Source organism: Sus scrofa, chromosome 6 (assembly GCF_000003025.6).
Source record: "Sus scrofa isolate TJ Tabasco breed Duroc chromosome 6, Sscrofa11.1, whole genome shotgun sequence".
Taxonomy (NCBI): domain Eukaryota; kingdom Metazoa; phylum Chordata; class Mammalia; order Artiodactyla; family Suidae; genus Sus; species Sus scrofa.
In genome coordinates, this window is record NC_010448.4 from 14,463,135 (window position 1) to 14,486,884 (window position 23,750).

A 23,750-nucleotide genomic window follows, 5' to 3' on the forward strand; every position below is an offset into this window, starting at 1 on the left:
AAATTGGTCATTATTCCTAATTTTATATTGAATCAAATGGAAAGGATTTGTTTTCTTGTGAAGACTCTGCCATATTCATTTCCTTTTCAGGGTTTTTCACCCTAAGAGAATCCGAGGATACTTAATCCAATTCAGCATTAACCTTCAGTTTTCTACATCCTTCTCATTAGGATTTTCCTTCACTATGGACACTCTGATGCTGACTAAGTTGGAAGCCAAATCTGAAGGCTTTCCCACACACATTACACATATAATGTTTCTTCCACGTATGGACAGTCTGATGTATAATACAGTCAGAACTATAGCTGAAGCCTTTGCCACACTCCACACATCTGAACGGTTTCTCTCCAGTGTGGCTTCTCTGATGCCGAATTAAATGGGCATTAACATGGAAGGCTTTTCCACACTCCTTACATTGAAAGGGTTTCTCTCCAGTATGAATTCTCTGATGCACAATATAGTCAGAACTACAGCTAAATGCTTTCTCACATTCCATGCATTTGAAAGGTTTCTCCCCAGTGTGTATTCTCTGGTGCCTAGTTAGTTTGGCATTGATGCTAAAGGCTTTCCCACATTCCTTACATTGATAAGGCTTTTCTCCAGTGTGGATTCGGTGATGATCAAGTAGGTTTCTTTTAGAAGTAAAGCATTTCCCACACTCATTACATTCAAAAGGTTTCTCCCCAGTGTGAATCCTCTGATGCTGCATTAGTTTTGCATTAACGTTGAAGGCCTTTCCACATTCATTACATTCATATGGCTTCTCCCCAGTGTGGATTCTCAAGTGTTGCCGAAGCTGGGCATTACACCTAAAAGCTTTCCCACATTCTTTACAGTCATAGGGTTTCTCGCCTGTGTGGATCCTCTGGTGCTGGATTAACTTCCCTTTGACACTAAAGGCTTTTCCACATTCAGTACACTCATAGGGTTTCTCCCCTGTGTGAATTCTTTGATGCTGTATGAGTTTTGCATTATTACTAAAGGCTTTTCCACACTCCTTACACTGATAGGGCCTCACTCCAGTGTGGATGCTCTGATGCTGCCTAAGCTGGGAGCTGCACCTGAAGCCTTTCCCACACTCATTACATTCATAAGGTTTCTCTCCAGTGTGGATTCTCTGATGTTGAATTAATTTTGCATTAACATTGAAAGCTTTCCCACAGTCATTACATGCATAAGGTTTCTCTCCAGTATGGACTCTCTGGTGCGTGATATATGCAGAACTGCAGCTAAAACCATTCCCACACTCCTTGCACTGATAGGGCTTCTCTCCTGTATGGATTCTCTGATGCCTACTTAGACTCCCATTAACACTGAAGGCTTTACCACACACCTTACACTGATATGGCTTCTCCCCACTGTGGATTGTCTGATGTGTGATATAATGGGAACTATAACTGAAGCTTTTCCCACACTCCACACATTTGAAGGGCTTCTCCCCACTGTGAAGTCTTTGATGCCAAATTAATTTTGCATTAACACTAAAGGCTTTGCCACACTCCTTACACTGATAGGGCTTTTCCTTAGTGTAGCTATATTGATTCTGATTAAGCTGAGCGTTACTCCTAAAGGTTTCCATTAATTTTTCACACTTGAAAGGTCTTTCCCTGAAATTAATTATTTCATGCTGCATAAGTTTTGTGTCAAAGCTGAAGACTTTCTTGAATCCTTTACACTCAGGGGTTGCTCCCCAGTAGAGATGGTATGACATTTATCCAAATTTGGACTTTGAGTAAAGAAACACTCCTCCATGGGGCCTGTATTGTCTTCAACTGTCCCATCAACATCACTGTTTTCTTTCTTCATACTTCCTACTGAATGGACTTCCTGGTGTTTCTCTAGAATAAAGACTTCTGAAAAGTCTGTTTCCTGGGAAAAGTCCCTTTGAAGTTCAAATGATGTATTATGTTTTTCTTCATACATGTCCTCTGTCAAATTATTGTCAGTCTGGATCTCAATATCTAGTATAAAAAACAGAAAACACAAAATATCATGTAAGCACCATGTTAGAAAAAAAGAACTGTAATAGGATAAAGGATCGTAATAATCAAGGGGCTCTTTAAAATCACCAGACTATATTTGAATGTAAGGTTAACCAATAAGGTGGAATAACATGTAGCTGTTAGAAAATAAAATGAGTGGTGGGAGGTCCCTTGTGAAACAGTCGATTAAGGATCTGGCATTGTCACTGCAGTGGCTTGGGTTGCTGCTAAGGCATGGGTTTGATCTCTGGCCCAGGAACGTCCACATGTTGTGGTGGAGGCCAAGAAAGAAAGAAAGAAAAAATAAATAAATAAATAAAATAATTCTATGTGTGCTGACATGAAAAGACGTCAAAGATACACTGTTAAGTAGTAAAGCAAGTTGAGAAATGGTATGTAGAGTATCTTTCATTTGTGTAAAGGAAAGTAAAAAGGGCTAACACAGAAATATTTGAAAATGCCTAGAAAACTACTGCAAGTACACACAAGAAACTGAGCAAACTAGCACAGGAAGTTCGGGAGATGTCCCCCTTACTCCCACTTTCTACACTTTCTTTACTGTTATGAGCATATGCTGATATTACAAATTTTAAAGTAATGATTTTAAAAGATCACCAGTCTCTAAACCAAAAACCAGTAATAAGAAGGTTAAAAGTTACAGCAGTGGGACAAAATTCTAGGTCTTTCCACCAGATCAGTGTTCTTTCCATCACACCATACTTTACTACAGCTTGAAGTTTGTTAAAGAAAAAAGGAAATTCTTTAAGAAGGAAAAGGCAGAGTATCCAACAACATGTGGCAACAAGGGATGACAGGTGCTACCAGTACTAAGAGGCAAATGGGAACAGATCTTATTTCTTAGAACTGAGACTCTGGGCTTTCAAACTTTTTTCTCTATTTCAGAAAGACTTTGTTTAGGCCCATTTGATCACTTTGTTACCATCTCTTTCCACCTCCTCCAGAACACTATTGCATTCTCTTTGCCTTACCTTCTACCTCTTCCCTCGATCCTATAGTTGGTCACTCCCTAAAATTCCTTCCACGATCTCATTAGTCTTTCTATAATTCCCATAGTCCCAGTAGAACTAATGGTCTCTGCATTTGTTCATAAATTTCTTAAAATTGGCTCAAAATGCTGCACCTATTTTTTCATCACTCATCTCTCCTCAGCCATATGTAATATGCCTCCTACCCCAGTATTGTTCACTATAATCGCCCTCAATGGACACAAATAACCTGGATTTCTCTAGCAACCACTATCAAAATACTGTCGATCTTTTCCTGATTATAAAAATAATTAGTCTGTAGTATGAGACGTAAAGAAAAAATTTCAAATTACTTGCAATACAAAACCTAAAATCAGAAGATTAGCAGTAGTTTGCATCCCCTGCACAATCACTTTCCTAAAATCATACATGCGTTACCTTTTCAAAGGTAAAAATGTTTTTCTTCTTTAATAGTCATGATGATAATTTTCTAATGCCTTTAGATATCCTGTAAAAATTACTTTTTTTTTTTTTTCATTTTAGGGCTGCACCTGAGGCAGATGGAAGTTCTCAGTCTAGGGGTCAGATCAGAGCTGCAGCTGCCAGCCTATGCCACAGTCATGGCAACACCAGATCTGAGCCACATGCCACATGTGCAACCTACACCACAGTTCACGTCAACGCCCAATACTTTACCCACGGAGGGAAGCCAGAGATCAAACCCGCATCCTCATGGACACTAGTTGGGCTCATTACTGCTGAGCCACAAAGGGAACTCTTATAAAAATGTACTTTTTAATTGCTAAACAATATTCCATCCTGCAGCAATCTTAATTTACCATTCTACCTGTACTGAAAATTCAGGCTGTGTCCAATATTTTGTTATTATATAAAATTATGATGAATTTTTACACATATCTATATCTATATTTTCATCTATATCTCTGATTATTAGGATACTGCCCTAGAAGGGAATATGCAGGTTACCAAGTACAAACTTTAAAAGGCTTGATATGTATTGCTAAAGTACTTTCTAGAAAGATGACCTATTTCATTCACCTCCAGAAGTCTATACCTGCTTTGCTGTACTTTCACCATAACTTACTATAATATCATTGTTCTGATAGGTGAAACATCTCTCACTGTTTTAATCTGCATTTCACTGGGTTTTTTTGTTTCCTCTTACCTTTTTTTTGTTGTTGTTTTCGTTTCTGTTTTTTCTTTTTAGGGCTGCACTGTGGCATATGGAAGTTCCCAGGCTAGGAGATGAATCATAGCTGCAGCTGCTGGACTATGCCACAGCCACAGCAATGAAGATCTGAGCCATGTCTGCGACCTACAACATGGCTCGAGGCAATACCAAATCCCAAACCCACTGAGTGAGGCCAGGGATAGAACCTGCATTCTCATGGATACTAGCTGAATTTGTTTCTACTGCACCATAAAGGAACTCCCTCAATGGTTTCTACTAAGGGTGAACATTTTTCCCATTGATTAAAATTTATACTTCTGCCATCTAAATCAACTATGCTTTAATTTAAAATTTAAAATAATTAATAATTAATTTAAAAATAACTAAGTAGTATAATTAGTTAACTGTTAGTATAATTAGTATAATAACTATACTAATGGTTAATATAATTTTTTAACTGATAGTTAAAAAAATCATACTTTCTATGCAGCCACATCAACGCCAGACCTACTGAGTGAGACCTACTGAGACTACACCACAGCTCAAGGCAATGACAGATTCTTAACCCACTGAGACCTACACCACAGCTCAAGGCAATGACAGATCCTTAACCCACTGAGCAAGGCTAGGGATTGAACCTGCGTCTTCATGGATACTAGTCAGATTTGTTTCCACTGAGCCATGACAGGAATTCCTATTTATATTCTTGCGTGTGTATCTGTGTGTGCGTTTGGTTTTTTTTGGCTGCCCTCAAGGCATATGGAAGTTTCTGGACCAGGGATCAAACCAGGGATCTTGCTGCAGCACAGACAATGCCAGATCCTTAACCTGCTGCACCACAGTGGGAACTCCACATATATATATATTTTTTTGGATAAAAGTTTTTATCAAAGGAAAACATGCGTACAGTAAAAAGGACAAATCTTATGTTTACAGCTGAATTTTGTTTTTACAAAAGCCACATTTCTGAATCTGAAGCAGCATTACTAAGGTATAAATTTCTGTATTACTGAAATGTTTGGTGATTTTTACTAAATTTATACAGTTGTGCAAGCATCACCTCACTCCAATTTTAGAATGCTCCCATCACCCCCAAGTTTCTTTCTTCTAGTCATTTGCTATTCCCACCTCCCAACCCTGGGCAATCACTGAGCTGCTATGTCAGTCTGTTTCACTGCTTCAAAATAAAACTGGTTTGAATCCACAAAGCAAAGACAGTAATCCAGGGTCATCTTTTTCTTCCCACAGGGAAATCTGGCAGAAATGTCCTTTAAGGAGCTGTCTTACCTAACCCTATTGCTCCTTCTCTCAACAGTGAGTGTAATAAGACATCACAGACCCTGCCAAAGAGAGACGATCAGGGTACTGACAAAAAAATCTTGGAAGCCCCTAAAACAGTCAAGGATTGTGAAGTTGTTAGGATCTCAAGAAAACAGGACTCAATGCAGAAGTAAGCTTTAATTAAATTAGCACGTTTTCCCAAAGAGCAAGGAATTTTCAGCCTGTTCTGATACTTGAACATGAATATTCTGGGTCCCCTGGCACAGAGCTTTCCTACCTCACTCACTTATATTCTTTGCCAATTTTTCTACACCAGTGACCTTCTATCTACATATCCCATGGTGCAGCACATGCTGCTGGTTGTTTAACCAATATCCATTCTCTCTTCCTTACTAGCATATCCTCCATTTTTTATGAAGTTGTAATAAGAACTGCAGCTAAAAACTACATTTTCTACCCTTTCTTGCAATGGGGATCCAGATGACACAGTTCCAACAAGTGAGATTTTAGTAGAAGTCACTAGGTAGGGCTTCTGAGAAAGTTTTGTTTTGTTTTTGTTTTTTTAAATCAACTCTGCTGACATGGGTCTTGTGCCCTATGATTTTCCCTTCTGCCTGCCTAGCATCCATTTGATTCCTTACTCTAATTAACCTATGCACACTGACTAGGTGAATGTTTCTACCCTCAGCTAAGATCATGATGGGTTGTTCAAAGACTTCAGGACTGTCTGCTGCTTATAAAGTGAAATCCAGACTTTTTTGACTAAGAAGTTTCCAATATCACTTTCTTCTCCCTCTATCTGTCAAGCACTTTAAACTTTCCATTTCTAAAACATGTCTTCCTTGGTCAGTGAACATGTGGTTGAATGGTCACAAGGAACAAAAAATCCACTGAAACCACTTTTTTTAAAAAAAAAAAGATGATTTGGACTTCCCGTTGTGGCTCAGTGGAAACAAAACCAACTAGTATCCATGAGACTGTGGGTTCAAGTCCTGGCCTTGCTTAGTGGGCTGGGGATCCAGCACTGCCATGAGCTCTAGTGTAGGTCACCGACACGGCTCAGATCCCGAGTTGCTGTGTCTGTGGCATAGGCTGGAAGCTGTAGCTCTGATTTGACCCCTAGCCTGGGAACTTCCATATGCTGAGGGTGAAGCCCTAAAAAGCAAAAAAAAAAAAAAGAGAGAGAGAGAGAGCTAATTCATCAAAAGAATGCAAGAGAATCTTATGGACCCCAAAGGCAGCAAGTAAAGCTGGCCCTCACAGAAAATGGGAAATCACCTGGCAGCTACTATGAATGAGTCAATGAGAACCTCACTACTTCAAGTGTGGTATGGGAACCAGAAGCACTGGCATTACCTGGGAACTTGACAAAAAATGCAGACTCTTGGCCCTGCCTCAAACTAACTGAATGACAATATGTGCATCTACAAGACACCCAGGTGATGTGTTTGCTCATCTTTTGAGAAGCACTGAACTGATAGCATTACTTCCTCCTTTCCACCTTATTTCCTACAGCTTATTGTATACAGTTTTCTCCTCAAAATTAGTAATAAAATAATTTTTTTTCTTTTTGTGGCTGCACCTGTGGGCATACGGAAGTTCCCAGGCTAAGGGTACAATCAGAGCTGTAGCTGGAGCCTATGCCACAGCCATAGCAACACCAGATCTGAGCCACATCTATGATCCATGCTGCAGCTTGCAGCAGCAGTGGATCCTTAACCCACTGAGGGAGGCCAGGGATCAAATCTGCATCTTCAAGGAGTCTATGTTGGGTTCTTAACCCACTGAGCTACAATGGGAACTCCTAATAACACTTAACTCAGCACACATTACAGGCCAGGTACTTGGTATATGTTATCTCATTTAATTATCAACCCACAAGAATAGCACTATGACCTCATTTTATTACTGTTATTCCATTTTCAAGGACAAGAACACTGATATTTATTTATTTATTTATTTTATCTTTTCTAGGGCCATACCTGCGGCACATGGAGGTTCCCAGGCTAGGGGCCTAATCGGAGCTGTAGCTGCCAAGCCTATGCCAGAGCCACAGCAACTCGGGATCTAAGCCGCATGTGCAACCTACACCACAGCTCACAGCTACCAGATCCTTAACCCACTGAGCAAGGCCAGGGATCAAACCCGCAATCTCGTGGTTCTTAGTCGGATTCGTTAACCACTAAGCCACAAAGGGAACTCCGAGAACACTGATATTTAGAGAATGCAAATAAGTGACCTGCTCAAAGTCACACAGTAGGAAATAGCACAGTTGGGACTGGACTTCAAAAAGTCTACTCCACAGTCTAGTTAAAATGACTGTTAGGAGTTCCTGTCTTGGCTCAGTGGTTAACGAACCCAACTAGAATCCGTGAGGATGCGAGTTCAATCCCTGGCCTTGCTTAGTAGACTAAGGATCCGACGTTGCCGTGTGCTGTGGTGTAGGTCGCAGACTCAGCCTGAATCCCGAGTTGCTGTGGCTCTGGCATAGGCCAGCCAATACAGCTCCAATTGGATCCCTGGCCTGGGAACCCCCATATGCTGTGGGTGTGGTCCTAAGTAGACAAAAAGACAAAACAAACAAACAAAAAAGGCTGTTAATTCTGTATCCTTCACATCAAATAGAGACTGCTAGAAAATAGCAAGGACCCAGAAGAGTACTGAATCCATTCATTTTGTCTAAGAAAGGTAGAATTCCAAAATTAAGATTGAAAAGAATTACCAAAGCGGAGGGGGAGGGAGTGGAATGGACTGGGAGTCTGGGGTTAAAAGATGCAAACTACTGCACTTGGAGTGGATAAGCAATAAGATCCTGTTGTACAGCACACGGAACTATATCTAGTCACTTCTGAGGGAACAGGATGGAGACTAATGTGAGAACAAGAATGTGTATATATATGTGTGCGCATGTGTGTGCGTGTGTGTGTGTGTGTGTGTGCGCGCGCATATGTATGTATAACTGGGTCACGTTGCTATACAGCAGAAACCTTGACAGAACATTGCAAATCAACTATAGTAGAAAAAATAAAAATTTTTTTAATCTTTTTGTCTTTTCTAGGGCTGCACCCATGGCATATGGAGGTTCCCAGGCTAGGGATCCAATCAGAGCTGTAGCTACCAGCCTACACCAGAACCACAGCAACGTGGGATCTGAGCCACGTCTGCAACCTACACCACAGCTCACGGCAACGCCGGATTCTTAACCCACTGAGCAAGGCCAGGGACCGAACCCGCAACCTCATGGTTCCTAGTCAGATTCATTAACCACCGAGCCATGACGGGAATTCCGAAAAAATAAAAATCTTTAAAAAAGATGGAAAAGAATGAGAATGACGCATTTGAAAAAAGATCTGTTCTAGGAATTAGAAATAGCAGGAGTTCCCGTAGTGGCGCAGTGGTTAACGAATCCGACTAGGAACCATGAGGTTGCGGGTTCGATCCCTGCCCTTGCTCAGTGGGTTAAGGATCCGGCGTTGCCGTGAGCTGTGGTGTAGGTTGCAGACGCGGCTCGGATCCCAAGTTGCTGTGGCTCTGGCGTAGGCCGGTGGCTACAGCTCCGATTCAACCCCTGGCCTGGGAACCTCCATATGCCAATAGCAACAACAACAACAACAAAAAGACAAAAGACAAAAATAAATAAATAAATTAATTAATTAATTAAAAAAAAAAAAGAAATAGCAGGAGTTCCCGTTGTGGCACAGTGGTTAACAAATCCGACTAGGAACCATGAGGTTGCGGGTTCGGTCCCTGCCCTTGCTCGGTGGGTTAAGGATCCGGCGTTGCCGTGAGCTGTGGTGTAGGTTGCAGACGCGGCTCGGATCCCAAGTTGCTGTGGCTCTGGCGTAGGCCGGTGGCTACAGCTCCGATTCAACCCCTAGCCTGGGAACCTCCATATGCCGCGGGAGCGGCCCAAGAAATAGCAACAACAACAACAACAACAAAAAGACAAAAAAAAAAAAAAAAAAAAAAGAAAGAAATAGCAAACTATGAAAATAGAAAGGTCTCAATTGTGCCTATCTCTAGAAATCATCAGAATTTATTTAAATGTTACTTTGTACATTGGTCAATATGTGTGGCATGCCTGTAAGTTGCTAAAGTTGACTTCCTTCCTAAAGAGCTAAACTCTGCAGCATAATGGGCAACATGTGCCTCCCTTACCAGTCCAGAGGTCCTCGGGGCCTGAGCCTGTTCCAGAAGCCAGTGGAGATGGGCCCCCCAGCTCAACTCCTCCCTCCAGTTGTGCAATCACAGCAGGCTTGAGAAGAGGAAATCCTGTTTGGGGGAAAGGAAATAAGAAAGACAGGTGGATAATCTCCCACAGATGATTTTCTAAACCTCTTCTCAGTTTGTGTCAGCAATGGGAAGGGAAGGAAGGAACCCCAGGGGGTCCTTGCCTAAGAACTATGGGAAAGTTGGGGGGGGGGTGAGGCAGGAAGATATATGTGTAGCGTCAGGTAGGGGTGGGAGGAAGAGGCTTGAGAAGATGTGAGAGAAGTTCGGAAGGGGCCAGCCTGAGACTTCATGCAGGGCAAACAGGGAGATTCTGCCTAAAGGGATACCATTTTTTGTCCACTGCCCAAAACATTCAAAAGACACAGAGACCCTTGGAAAAACTCAAGAGATGCAGGTAAGAGAGGGAACCTGAAGGTAATGCTTAGAACGGTAAGTTATTTTCATCTACACCATGTTCAAAACACAGCCTCCATAGGATGGCTCAAGAGTGCGCACCAGTCCAGCAAAGTCCTATACTGGGCCCCCAAAAGGGCTTGGGGTTCACCGTTCCTAGCGACCCCAGGTCTAGAAGAATGGGCATCAACCCCTGCAAGTTCCTACTCAGTAAAAAATTACCAGAGGCCCCATCTCAACCAATAAGGGGGAAGGAAGCCAGGGAGCACCAAGCAACAGAGTCTGAGTCCCAGGAGGAGAGAGGTCTTACCCAGGGAGGCCACATTCCCATAATTCTCCAGCATCACATCCCTGTACAGGGCCCTCTGTGCAGGGGACAGGCCGTCCCACTCCGTCTGGGTGAAGTACACAGCCACGTCCTCGAAGGTCACCAACTTCTGAAACAACAGTTTCCTGCTGCCCTAGGGCCAATTCCATGGCTCAGGCCCTAAGTGAGGGGCAGAGGGCAGTATGAGGGCTTAGGGAGGGGCTTGTGGAGAGCACAAAATTAACAACAAGGGGAAAGAGTTCAGAAAAACACCTGGAAAGTAAACCATGGAATATCTGATTTCTCTCACAGCAGAGAAACCTCATGCCATAATTCACTTACAAAGGATGATATAAGTTGAGATGAAAGAAAAAAAATTCCCATGACCAGCTACCCCTAATGCAACTGCCTTCTTTCAGGTACGCCACGCCGACCTCACTGGCAGAGGCAGCTCCAGACCAACACACATGCTCTCCCATTCCCTCCCTTGAGCTCTTGCCTTCTGTGTCCAGGATGACACACCTCACCCTCACTCTCAAACCTCAAGGCACCCCCAAACAACAGCCACGGCTTCCATCTCATCCAGCCCTCACTTGCCACCCGGTTTCTGCCATGGACCCCCTAGGACAGGCTGTACAGCTTCTGCTCCTGCACCTCCAGCCAACGAAGCCCAGTGCTGCCAGGATTGGCTGGGGGTGCAGGGGCTAAAGCGTGGGGTGAGAGCTGGCAGCCCAATCTGCTTCCAAATGGGTCTTGCTGAAAACCCAGCATTTTTTGTTACCCGCTCCCATTCAAGCCTCATCCTGTCCAACTTCACTGCCTCTCCAAGAAGGTTTGGGCAAGAAGGGAAGTCAGCCATCCTTTGAGCTGCTCTCTGCACCACTCCACTAAACAGTTAGCAAGCCACCCCCCCCCCCCGCCCACTGGCAACTGCCACCTCTGGCTGCCCTCATTCCGCCCACCTCCGCCTTAGGTAACAACCCTGGGAACAGTCTGGCAGTGATCTGTCTCTCAATCTCAACTCCTCTCTGCCAGCATCTGTCTTGCTTGACTGTACTGGCTTCTACCCATCAACAACTCTAGCGCACTTGAGAGTGTTTTTGTGAGTCACTCACTGTGTGACGTGGATAGTCTAATAACTCCTCTACACAAAATTAAACACCTTCACTGCTGGCCACCCCCTTTTCCCCGACAGTTGGTGCCTCCTCCTGAACTGAAACCGCAGCTAGTATCATTGACTGCCACCCCCCTTGTTAGCAGCTACTTGCCTTAATGAATCCTACATCACCTAGACCAATGGGACTCTTTCTGAGGTGGCCACCTTGCTTTCAAATCTCCCCTGAAAATTATTCCCTACATAAGACATCATAAATCTGACGACGTTAACTTCATTTGCTCCCCATGTGTCACAGGGCTGAACAGTTACGACTCACGCAATGACTGAGTGACCTTGGATAAGTCATCCAACTCCCTTGTGCCTTTCGTTTGTAGCAGAATGAATACAACACAGCACCTATCTCCCAGAGAGATATGTGGGAGTATGTCAAGTGCTCAGTATGGTGCCCGCAGCACACTAAGCCTCAAATGGTGTCACTGGAGTTACTGTGACTATGAGGTAGTCCATGGAGGTCCATGAAGTCCCTGAAATCATATGGAAAATGTGGTTCGCATGTTTCTTTTTCTGGGGAGAGGATCCAGAGTTCTTATCAGAGACCTAAAGTTTGCCCACTACACCCCAAGCCCTGAAAGCATCTCCAGGACACAATGAGACATCCTGTCCACAGGACTTCCTGTCTTCTTTCCCTCCATTGACCCCACTCTGCTCATCCTCACCTTTCCCCAGAATCAGAGGCACGCTCATCTTCTATTTGGATCTAGTCCTGCTACTCCTCTTCATCTACAGTCCCTCCCTGGAATCCTAGCTCTCTGCCATCCTCCTCCACTCATGGGCAGCTTCCCTGTCTATCATTCACCAGAGCCCTCTACTGGGGGAGCAAGGTACACTGGTGTGCACGACACTACACTTGTCTATCAGGCACACCCTCCTGCTGCCTTGACCTTGGCTGTCCTGGTCTCTGGCCTCCGTCCCTCCACATCACCACTCTTTCCACAAGCTCCATTCTGGCAGGCAGAAGCTCCAGCTCTCATCGCAAGGCTCATCGGCTTCGCTTCCCAGTTTTCATCAATGTGAAACTGCCCAGGTAGAGTTGAAGGACTCACAGCTCACCTGGAGCCAGGCTGTCAGAAGCATGGCTGCCAGCACTTGGTCTCCCTCTGAGAGAAGCAGTGGTGCTGAGGAAAAACAGTGAGACAAGTGTGAGACAAGCCACCCCACCAGGAACAATACAGCCCCTTGCAGAAGATTGAGACACAGGTGGCCAGCATCCACACGAAAGTGCGAGCAGGAGCTGTCATGGAACGAAGGGAGAGATCTGTTCACTGGCTCTGCACCCAGGGCTCCTCCTAGCCATGACATTGATGCTCACTGCCAGGCACCCTAGAATTTTATAATTCTGACACATCATACACACAGAAGAGTGTATATAAGAAATGTAGGCAGGAGTTCCCGTCGTGGCACAGTGGTTAACAAATCCGACTAGGAACCATGAGGTTGCAGGTTCGGCCCCTGCCCTTGCTCAGTGGGTTAACGATCCGGCGTTGCCGTGAGCTGTGGTGTAGGTTGCAGACGCGGCTCAGATCCCGCGTTGCTGTGGCTCTGGCGTAGGCCAGTGGCTACAGCTCCGATTGGACACCTAGCCTGGGAACCTCCATATGCCATGGGAGCAGCCCTAGAAAAGGCAAAAAGGAAAAAAAAAGAAAAAAAAGAAAAAAAAGAAATGTAGGCAGAGCCTAAAGGTTAATAAAACCAAGACTCAGGTAGCAACAACTCAGCCCAAGGGACAGAACAGTCCCAAGATCCTGGGCTTATTCTCTTCCTCTAAAGCATCACCTTCTGTGATACTGTCAGAGAAGTCAGGCTGGAGGGGCTGCAGCCCCAACACAGAGGACTTGGAGTCAGGTCCCAGGGAGGCAGCTCCCGGAGAAGGGGAAGCTGCCCCCTCCCATCCTGCCCAGGCTCACACAGCTGAGTGTCCTCAGGAGTCCGGATACCTGTAGAGGTTAGGAGGTCGGCCTCCTGCATGGCCCAGGCTTACCTTGAGGAAGCTGGGCCACAAGAAGCATGAGGCTGGCTCCTCGTGCCTTCCAACATTCTAAGGGCAAAGAAGCCAAGGCCTCAGCAGCTTGAGAGGGAGGATTACTACAGCATCCAGAATCCCATGACGCAGCACTCTTTGTCCATTATATTCAAAGCCACATAGACTGGTTATTTTCTGATTTTTACTGCTCCCAAAATCAATCTTGAAATTTTAATTTTTTCTAAAAGTATGTGTCTTCCAGAATTTCAACTTGCACATAGTTATGGAAAACACTGGCTCATGACTTTTTTCATTTCCTCCCTATCTGGAGCTCCTTTGCTTTTCCTACTTCTTTTGAATATATACGCTTTCAAGACCCTATAGCCTTAGTTAATATTGGACTGATTACATCCCCCCAAAATTTGTATGCTGAAGCCCTAAATTTCAGTGTGACTATATTTGGAGATAGGACTCATGAAGAGGTAATAAGGTTAAACAAGGTCATAATCTGATAGGGCTGGTGTCCTAATAAGAAGAGGAAGAAACTCCAGAGCTCTCTCTGCCATGTGAGGACACAGTGAGAAGGAAGCCACCTGCAGCCTGAGAACCCTCACTAAAAACTGAATTGTCTGATACTTTGAGCTTGGACTCCCAGCCTCCAGAACCGTGAGAACTAAGTTTCTATTGTTTAAGCCGGACAGTTTATGGTATTTTGTTAGGGTAGCCCAAGCAGATTAATAAACTATGATTTCTCTACGGTTAATGTTGTTTGATTTTCAAAGAACCACCAGCCTTTCTATTTATTTAGAACACCACTCCCTTTTCTATTTGTTTTTAATTCATTAAGTTCTGCTTTTTACATCTGTCTCTTTAGCTCTGTAAGAGACACCTTATGCACCTCCCCAAATCCTCTTGTACACTCAGTCCAGTTCCAGAGGCTTTGACCAGCTTTAAGCAACTACAACCAACCAATGGGTCTACACCACACAGGTGTGGCTCCTGCCCTGAGGCTTCTCTGCCCTGTGTGGGACATCTTCAGACACCTGCTGGGTTCTGAAAGACAGGGAAGTCAATGCCTGTGAGGCCACCCTTGGCCAACAGCAGACAGAAGTCAACGGATAAACATGTCTCCCTTTAGTCCCCCACGTGTTTAGCCATAAGATTCTAAGGCTCCTCAAAGATCCTGCAAGTCAGGGCACCAGTCACCTCAGGGGGGTGGCCAGCCTGACAATACATCCTAGTATACTCTGTCCATCCTTCTCTATTTGAAAAGACTTCTCTTGTCTTTCACCCTGCCCTGGGACTACATTCCCAAACAAACTGCCTGCACACAAACTTCTGTCCTATGTTCTGCTTTGTAGTCTGCTGTTAGCTAGACTACAAAAAACTTTTTTCTACCTTCCTGAGGTTGCATGATTCATTCACCTATTTTCATTCTTTCCTACGTGGCTGTCGAAACCTTTAAACAGTCTACTGAATATATTATTAACCACATTCCAGAGACTTTTTATATGTTTTAATTATTATTTTACAACTTGTCAGCAACTGTGTTCTGTCTCTGAACAAAGAACTGTTTTTTTTTGTTTTTTTTTTTTGTCTTTTTGTCTTTTGTTGTTGTTGTTGTTGTTGCTATTTCTTGGGCCGCTCCCGCGGCATATGGAGGTTCCCAGGCTAGGGGTTGAATCGGAGCTGTAGCCACCGGCCTACGCCAGAGGCACAGCAACGCAGGATCCGAGCCGTGTCTGCAACCTACACCACAGCTCACGGCAACGCCGGATCGTTAACCCACTGAGCAAGGGCAGGGACCGAACCCGCAACCTCATGGTTCCTAGTCGGATTCGTTAATCACTGCGCCACGACGGGAACTCCTGAACAAAGAACTGTTAAGGATAGTGTGTTGTTAATTTCTTCTCTGGCTTTACTGCATAGTGTTTAGATAACTTGATCTATTCACTTCTGCGTTACAGATTTCTGAGGGGCTTTTGTAGCTGCAGCATCCATTTAAAACATGTTCTATGGATGCTTCAAAAGAAAACATTCTATGATGGAAAACAATATAATCTATCTGAATCTAATAAATCAACTCTACTGATTTTATCATATAGATTTTTTTTCTCTGTAACCCATGATTACCTTTCCCTAAGTAAACTGAGAGAGCAGTACAAAGTGAACTATCACCAAACTCTGAGCCCATATTTATCATGGGCAAATCCTTTCAAATCTTTAAGAAATCAATAATTCTAACACAACTTAAACTGGAGCAGGAAACAGCAAAGTAAGTTTCCCAGTCTTTTTTATGGTGTCAGCACAACACTAACACAAATACCACAGACCAGTCTCATTTATGAATACTGGTGCAAAAATCCTCAATATTGAGGAATAGACTCCAGCAGTTCATTAACATGACACATCATGCCTTAGAGGGATCATTCCATGAATCCAAGTAAAGTTCAGTATTAGCATACAGACTGTACTTTTCCACATTAATAAATCAAAGAAAGATAACCATACTTTCTATCTCAGTGGATGCCAAGCTTGTTTGATAAAATTCAGTATTCATGATTAAATTTTAATATTTATATCACAGAAAAACTCATATGTAGACAATACACACATTATTATCAGCAGTATTTTAATAACAAAAAACTGGAAACTCCTATGTCGAGAATACACAAAGAAGCTGTCATACCATATTTACAGTGGAACATTACTCAGCAGCAAAAAATGAATGATTCACAGCTACACACAAAACATGGATGAATTTAGGAACATAATGAGTTATGCAAGTCCCAGAAGCCTACAGATACCATGATGCCAACTTCATAAAGCTCAAAACCAAAATTAATTACATTACTTGCAGATAGATGTATATGTGATAAAAATTATTTTTAAAAATAGGTAAGGCCATGACTAACACAAATTCAAGAGTTGTTAGCTCTAAGGGCAGGTAAGAGGGAGTTGGGTTGAGAAGGTGCACACAGACACAGTGGCGATGTTCTTCTTAATGGTGTGTTGTGTTTAATGGATGCTCACATTACTTCTATACTTCATAAATGCCATGCTAGATGCAATCTTCTATATATAGGATTCACTGTATATATCCAGGATGGGATAGGGGCAATGACCTCCAAAAAATATAAACAGCAAATGAGCCTAACTCTACCACAACATAACCACACTGAAGTGATGGGAAAGAAAATAACTAAGTAACTTTGGAAAACAGTATTTTAACTAAACACTCTAAGGCCTGTTACTCAAAGGCTCTTGAAGTTGCATGATTTTTAAATTTATTTGTATTCTTTCCTATTTGAAAATCAAAATCTATAAGGCCACAACTTTTCCTCTGAATACACTATCAACCACATTCCAAAAGTATTTTTTTAAATACATATTTCACGTTTTCATTAACATTTCACAGTATATTTTAGTAAACTTGCTTTCATGAGGATATGAATGAGCAGTTGTGAAACTGTTTCAGGTGTATTCTAGGACCGAGCAAATCCGTACACTCTTCATTGTAGAAATCATTCCCAGATCATTGTCATCCAACAGCCCAAGAGAAGTTAGGCCGGGTTACCTTTTGGAAATAACACCGCTCCAGGAGACAGTGTCCTCCAAAAGTCGGCCGCCTTCTGCTCTCGGGTGGCCTGGAGGGGCTTTGCTTTTTCTGCTCCCCCACTCGTCCTGATTCACCACCCTGTGTTGCGAGCCTGGGTGAGCCATACTTGAAACGGAAACAGGTAAAAGCCCCTGCACGACCTCAACATGTCAAGACACATGATATCACCTCAGGTCGCTTCACCCCTGCCAGTATTCAACTCTCTGTCGGCTCCAACACGTTCCCAAAAAGCCAGTAGCATCTTCCCCAGATAAAGTGCTAAACGCTCAGAGCTTCGTGACTGTGACAGTAACACAGACTTCGCCTTCCACGGAACGTAATCACCACCAGGTCCAAAGCAGGCGGTGAGACGAGGAGGAAGAGGACCCCAGACAGGCGAGACCAACCTCCACCCAGGGTGGAAAAGCACCCCAACCGCGCCCAGAGCGTAGTGGCTAGGCACCTCCCCCGCCTCCCGCAGCCCCGCACCCCCGCACCCCACACTTACCTCTGCTGCCGACAGCTCCTAGGCGCTGCCGGAAGTGCGTCACCAGGCCGCGGCGGCGCCTCTCTAGGAGCAGCGCCGCTCCCTCTCGCCGGTGCTCTGGCCCCGCCCCCTGCACGGAATCTCCGGTATTCTGAGGCCCTAGTCCCCGCCACCGTTAGCACTGGGCCCAAGCCCAGGGTGGCGCTGGAGATCTGTGTCATTTAGTAAAGCTGCAGCTGCAACCAGATCTGGGAGTCTCTGGACTGGATCGCACGCTGTCAAATCTAAGGCCCCTTTTTGGAACAAGTATTTCCTAATGACCACCATACTCTCCTGCCATGAAAGGCATAGACAGTGGCTTAGAAGAGCATAGACAAAGCAGAAATTGACAGAACATTGAAAATAAACTACAATACAAAAAATAAAAATCTAAAAAAAAAGATCATAGACAATATAAACAAACTGCATTCTTAAAAGTAATATGGAAGTACCCTGGTGGTCTAGTGGTTAGGACTGGGCACTTTCACCGCTCCTGCCAGGCTTCAATCCCTGCTCTGGGAATTGAGATCCTACATCAAGCTGCTACACACTGCGGTACCCCCTGACCCCCAGAAAAGTAATGTTGTGTACTAACATTCACTTAGTAAATGAAAATAACTTATAAAGTATCCATTTCAAGAGTTCCATGGAAGCTCAGTAGGTTAAGGATCTGGCCTTGTCACTGCTGTGGCTTGGTCATTGCTGCCGTGTGGGTTTGAGCTCTGGGTGGGGAACTTCAACAGACCAGCTGTGGCTGGCGTAGGCTGGCAGGTGTAGCTCTGATTCGACTCCTAGCCTGGGAACTTCCATATGCCACAGGTACAGCCCTAAAAAGCAAACAAACAAACAAAACAATGTTTATTGAATGCCTCCTATGTGCCAGGCCTTGTGCTCTTGGAGATAATGGTGTTGAATAAGAGAGCTGCTGCAATGACAACACCAGATCCTTAACCTGCTGTGCCACAGGGAAATCCCAACATTGGTTGTTGAAGAGGTCCAAAGGCTTCAGGCTCAACTCCTCGGTAGAACCTTTCTTTACCTCTGTGCAACCAGAGGTAGGCTGTATCTTATACCTGGGCTCATGACACTGACCAGGAGCTCTTCTCTGATTTGCCCTGACCCTGATCATCAGTTGCCCAAGTTGAGCGCCTTAAATGGCTCATCTCACTCAGATAGTAAAATGGTCTCATGACTGAGCACAGTGAATGGGCTGGGGATAACATTGCTCTTGGCAAGAAGTGCTGTTTCCATTTCTTCCTAAGCTCAGAAAGCAGATCTTTAGCTAGGAATGAAGCCTTGTCTAAATAAACAAGAAGGAATTAGACCACAGTGTCACATAAATGATGGTCCCAAATGTTGGATCATAAACCAGCTGTCTAATTTTATAGGTAAAAAAATAAGTCCTTCTAAATAACTATGAAGCTCCTACTTCTAAGAGTGCTGGAACAGGTGCAGGCCAAGTTACTAAGGCTCCACAGAAGGCCTGGAGAGGCAGCGTCCACTCCTTGTCTGCCAACCTCTATTCTCCCCTTTTATAGATAAAAGAATCTCTGGCAAGGCAAAGAGCCAGAGAAAATAACACACTTCCCAGCCTACTTTATGGCCAAGTGTGAATATGTGACTAACTTCTGGCAAATGGGCTACAATAAAAAGCAATGCTGTGCTGCTACAGAGAAGGGGCATGCCCTCCCTGGCCTCTCATCAAGGGAATGCTGACAGGGGTGTGAGCATCTTGGATCATGTGTATAAAGATGGGGGGATGGAAGATCAGCCCTAGCAGCCCATACCCTAAACAATAATCCTAGAAATGAGGGCTAGTGGAAAAATCACACAACAGTAAACAACTTAAGTTGGCTCTCATAGTTCAGTGTTCTGGAAGTCCATCTTTAATGCTGGGCCTGCAGCCACATTTCCTCACACTCAGCTCTAAGGCTTGTTCTTCCGGACCCTCTGTTCCTGCAATCCCAAAGATTCCCTAAAGCCCTTTCTCCTTGCCTGCCAGGGAAACTGATGATCTTCTCATAGTAAAAAGTCTCTTCTGGTGTTGCCAGTCTCAAGATGACGGAGTAAAGATAGTTCTGCCTGTTTCCTCTTGAAAATAGTGGGAAAACAGTAAGGGCCTGGTTGGGGTTCATTCCAAGAGCTCAAGAATGTTTCAATATTACAACATCTTCGTTTATTTATACTGTGAATTAAATCAGTAGATCATTCAACTTACTGTGTGTAGAAACACAGTCACATGTCTGGCTTGATGTCAGGTCTCCATGTCGATGGCACATGCCTGGCTTCACATGCCCAGCTTTATGTCATGTGGAGAAATCTTATTCAAAAAAGTAATGAAACAGCCAAAAATATTTAGGTGTTAAATTTAATAATAAGTGTTCAAGACATAGTTGAAGAAAAATTTAAATACTCAGAGACTAAACCAACAAGAAAGCTTGTACAAATAGAAAGGCACAGGTGATTTTTCAATAGGAAAAATTTTCATTTTGGCCTTACCTATAATGGCAATTTCAACCAATTTTTTAAAAAGAGAATAAAGTGGAAGGAAGTGACCTACTCAAATAAAACCCCATTGGAGTTTGTCTTAGAACTGTGAAAATGACTCTAAAATTCACATAGGGAAAAAGAGATATACTTGCACTACTAAAACATAAGAATGAAAAATGATTGAAAAGTAAAGAATGGAAGAAAGATATGCCAGAGAAGTACTAAATTAAAGGGGGAAATGGCATAGTGATATTATTATCTCACAGCAACTATTTTAGGACAAAATTATTAGACAGGGCTCCCTTTCAGGCAATGCAGTGAATGCTATAAACTAGCATCTAGAAATTTTGGATAAGACATAATTTACAAGATCATTTTAAACAATTAGCTCATAAGAAAGTATGGCCAACTGCCAAAATTAGCAAGAACTTAGTGCTGTCTAGTCAGTAAGTTCGAATTACTTAGCTGCTAGCTTTTGAGGCAATATAATTTAGTGGATATCAAAGGGAGGAATCCTGGTTCCTTCACTGACCAGCTGTGAGACACTGGGAAATCACTTAGCTTTTCTGTAACTTATTCTTTTGAAAAATGGGATAACAGTACCTAGTTGTAAATACCACGTATTGTTTCACTATATGACCTGGGATTCAATACTGGCTCGATTAACGTTAGCTTTTTTCCTCCTCCACCTGAACTGTATATCTGACTGATCACCCTTACGTATTTTTCAGTAAAGGGATAAATAGTACATAAGTATGCAACTATATTACTGCAATTATGGGAAAGAGGCTACAGTGCAAGCTCCCTCAGAATTTTGTTTGGCTTGATTTTCACTAAAACTTGCTAACAACCAACTTCAGAAGCTTTTGCCATGGTGAAGGCAAACCCAATTCACTCTTTCTGAAAAGAAGTTAGTGGGAGGGTAACAAGTGAGGAGAGGGGATAAGAAGCTGCTTGTCTCCAAATGAATTCAGCATATACTCTTCCACACTTTTTCACTAACAGCTTGTTTCTTACATGTGCCTAGGAAGAACCCTGAGTAGTATTCTCTACATAGCACAATCAGGCATCAGATATTTGCTCCTAACTTTAAGGATGTTGGCTCCCGGAATAATACAGAGATACTGGGTCTCAAAACCAGAATTCCAACAGAGTCTAATTGTGAGCCTTGATGCTTAAGTCAACCAGAAGGAAAAGAATCCCAGCCCCATACTGTCATAAAGAACCTTCTGAAAGAGTGTTCCCTTTAGGGGATTACAACTGTTAGGCACAGGGGAGTTAAACATCTCAGGAAATTAGCAGAATCCACTGCAACATGGATTCAAGGAGTCCACTGCAGAAGGAAATAGGCAAAGTGTGGTGCTGTCCAAGGTGCTATGTGATTTTGAGCTCTCCAAGGTGCTGAGTCAGAACTCAAAAATTTGTTTTCCCACCTGGTGATGGTCCCTCTAAACCCTGTCTCATTCTATCTTTCCTTGAATGCAACTAGCCATTATCTGGCACATAGCGCTGAGCCCCAGCTCATGCTTGCCTCTGCCTATCACCCTGTTTCAAAATATAGAGAATTCCAAAGATAAAGATTTACTATGCACCCGGAGTTGCTGTCGCGGTGCAGGGGGAACGAATCTGACTAGGAACAATGAAGTTGCGGGTTCGATCCCTGGCCTCACTCAGGGGGTCACAGATTCAGCGTTGCCGTGAGCTACGGTGTAGGTGGCAACTACAGCTTTGATTTGAGAGAGCTACAGCTCTTCAAGATTTGATCGTTCTCTAACTCTCTTTTGCTGTGACGATTTGATATTCTCAGCCTCCGCAAGAATGGAACAGCTCCTCTCAGCTTTCAGATCAAGGAAAACAGTTCTTCTTTCTCTTAACTCTTGCCAAATTCTGGGATTCTAACTGGATCATCTTGCGGGAAGGGGATCTGCAGCTGAGCTGGGCCTGTGTCACACATTCTACCCGAGTGGAAGATGATTTCAAAAGGAAATCGAGTGTACTATTACCAGTAAAAGGGGGTAAAAAATTCTGGGAGGCCAAAATGACCAATGTCCAGCACAGGCTTCTCTCCAGGGTGGGCATGATCTAGCTGGGAATAAGTCCTAAATGTTTTTTCATACTTGACACACTCATAGGGTTTCTCTCTAGTATGGACTCTTTGATATTGAAGCAGATTTCTTTCGCTAGTAAAGACTTTTCCACACTCATCACAAACATAGGACATCTCTTGTATATGTTTTCTAAGATGTCTTTTTAATTGATCCTGAGCACTAAAGGCTTTTCCACAATCTACACAGTCAAAGCATTTCTCCTCGCTGTGGACTTTTTGGTGCTCAGTTAGTTCTGTTTGAAAATTGAAGGCTTGCCCACATATTTTACAAGAATAAGGTTTTTACCCTGTGTGAATACACTGATGCTGACTAGGATGAGAAGTCCTTCCGAAGCCTTTGCCACACTCATTACACTCAAAGGGTTTCTCTCCAGTATGGATTTTTTGATATCGAAGTAGTGGTGAACTACCAACAAAAGCTTTCCCACATTCATTACACTCATAAGGTTTCTCCCCAGTATGGATTCTATGGTGTATAACAAACTCAGAACTACTTGTGAAACCATTTTCAGACTCCTTGCAGAGATAGGGTCTGCCCCACTGTGGATCTGCTGATGCCTGATCAGATTTGTGTTATTATTAAAGGCTCTCCCACACTCTTCATACTGATAGGGTTTCTCTCCAGTGTGGATTCTCCAATGCCCAATTAATGACGAATTGACATTAAAGGCTTTACCACACTCATTGCACTCAAAGGGTTTCTCCCCAGTGTGAATTCTCTGGTGTCTAACATAATAAGAAAAATAGCTGAAGCATTTCCCACACTCTTCACATCTGCTAGTCGCAGAATCTGACATAAATAAAAAGGTTTCCTATCATAGTGGATTCTTGAAACTTTTCCTCTAATATTTTTCACTGCAGGGATTTCCTGGTGCTTCTCCAGTTCACATGCCTATAGGAAGCTGCTTCTCTTAAGAACATTCTTCTGCAGCCTACATGGTATCATCATGCCTCTTTAGGAATTCCTCGTGTTGGTATTGACTCATTGTCAATGCTAGTCCCAGAATCTGACATAAATAAAAAACAAAAATGCCAACTGAGAATTACACTAGAAACAAAGGGACATTGAAAATTATAGCAGCTGGAGTTCCCGTCGAGGCTCAGTGGAAACTAATTTGACTAGCATCCATGAGGATACAGGTTCAAACCCTGGCCTCGCTCAGTGGGTAAGGATCTGGCATTGCCATGAACTATGTTCCAGGTCACAGATGTGGCTTGGATCAAGTCACTCGGAGCCACAATGGGAACTGCCTTGGACTTCCTGGGGACCCAAAACATCTGACCCATCATCTAACATCAAATGCATCCCCCGGCCTTCCCTTCCACCTGCCAAACTGGCTCTATTTTTAATCCACAAAAATTAACTGGCATAGTGAATGATAGCATTGTTTCCCTTCCTGGTTAACAGTACCAAGTTCAAGTGAAGTAAATCAGAGAAAGATAAATATTATATGAGATCACTAATATGGGAAATCTAATAAGAAATGATACAAAAGAACTTATTTACAAAACAGAAAC

The 23,750-nt window shown here is 43.4% G+C and overlaps 2 protein-coding genes across 2 annotated transcripts; both read right to left on the reverse strand.

The window, feature by feature from the left end:
* Positions 1-17,649, reverse strand: ZNF23 (zinc finger protein 23). Its single transcript, XM_021093817.1, is given in 6 exon segments — positions 1-1,680; positions 1,683-1,961; positions 9,600-9,713; positions 10,378-10,504; positions 12,602-12,666; positions 17,618-17,649. Coding segments are annotated over 5 exon segments (2,058 nt in total). The 5' UTR covers positions 12,626-12,666; positions 17,618-17,649; the 3' UTR covers positions 1-166.
* ZNF19 (zinc finger protein 19) lies at positions 1-23,346 on the reverse strand. The gene is given in 7 exon segments (XM_021093822.1): positions 1-1,961; positions 9,600-9,713; positions 10,378-10,554; positions 12,602-12,666; positions 17,618-22,768; positions 22,771-23,005; positions 23,008-23,346. Coding segments are annotated over 3 exon segments (1,053 nt in total). The 5' UTR covers positions 23,182-23,346; the 3' UTR covers positions 1-1,961; positions 9,600-9,713; positions 10,378-10,554; positions 12,602-12,666; positions 17,618-22,124.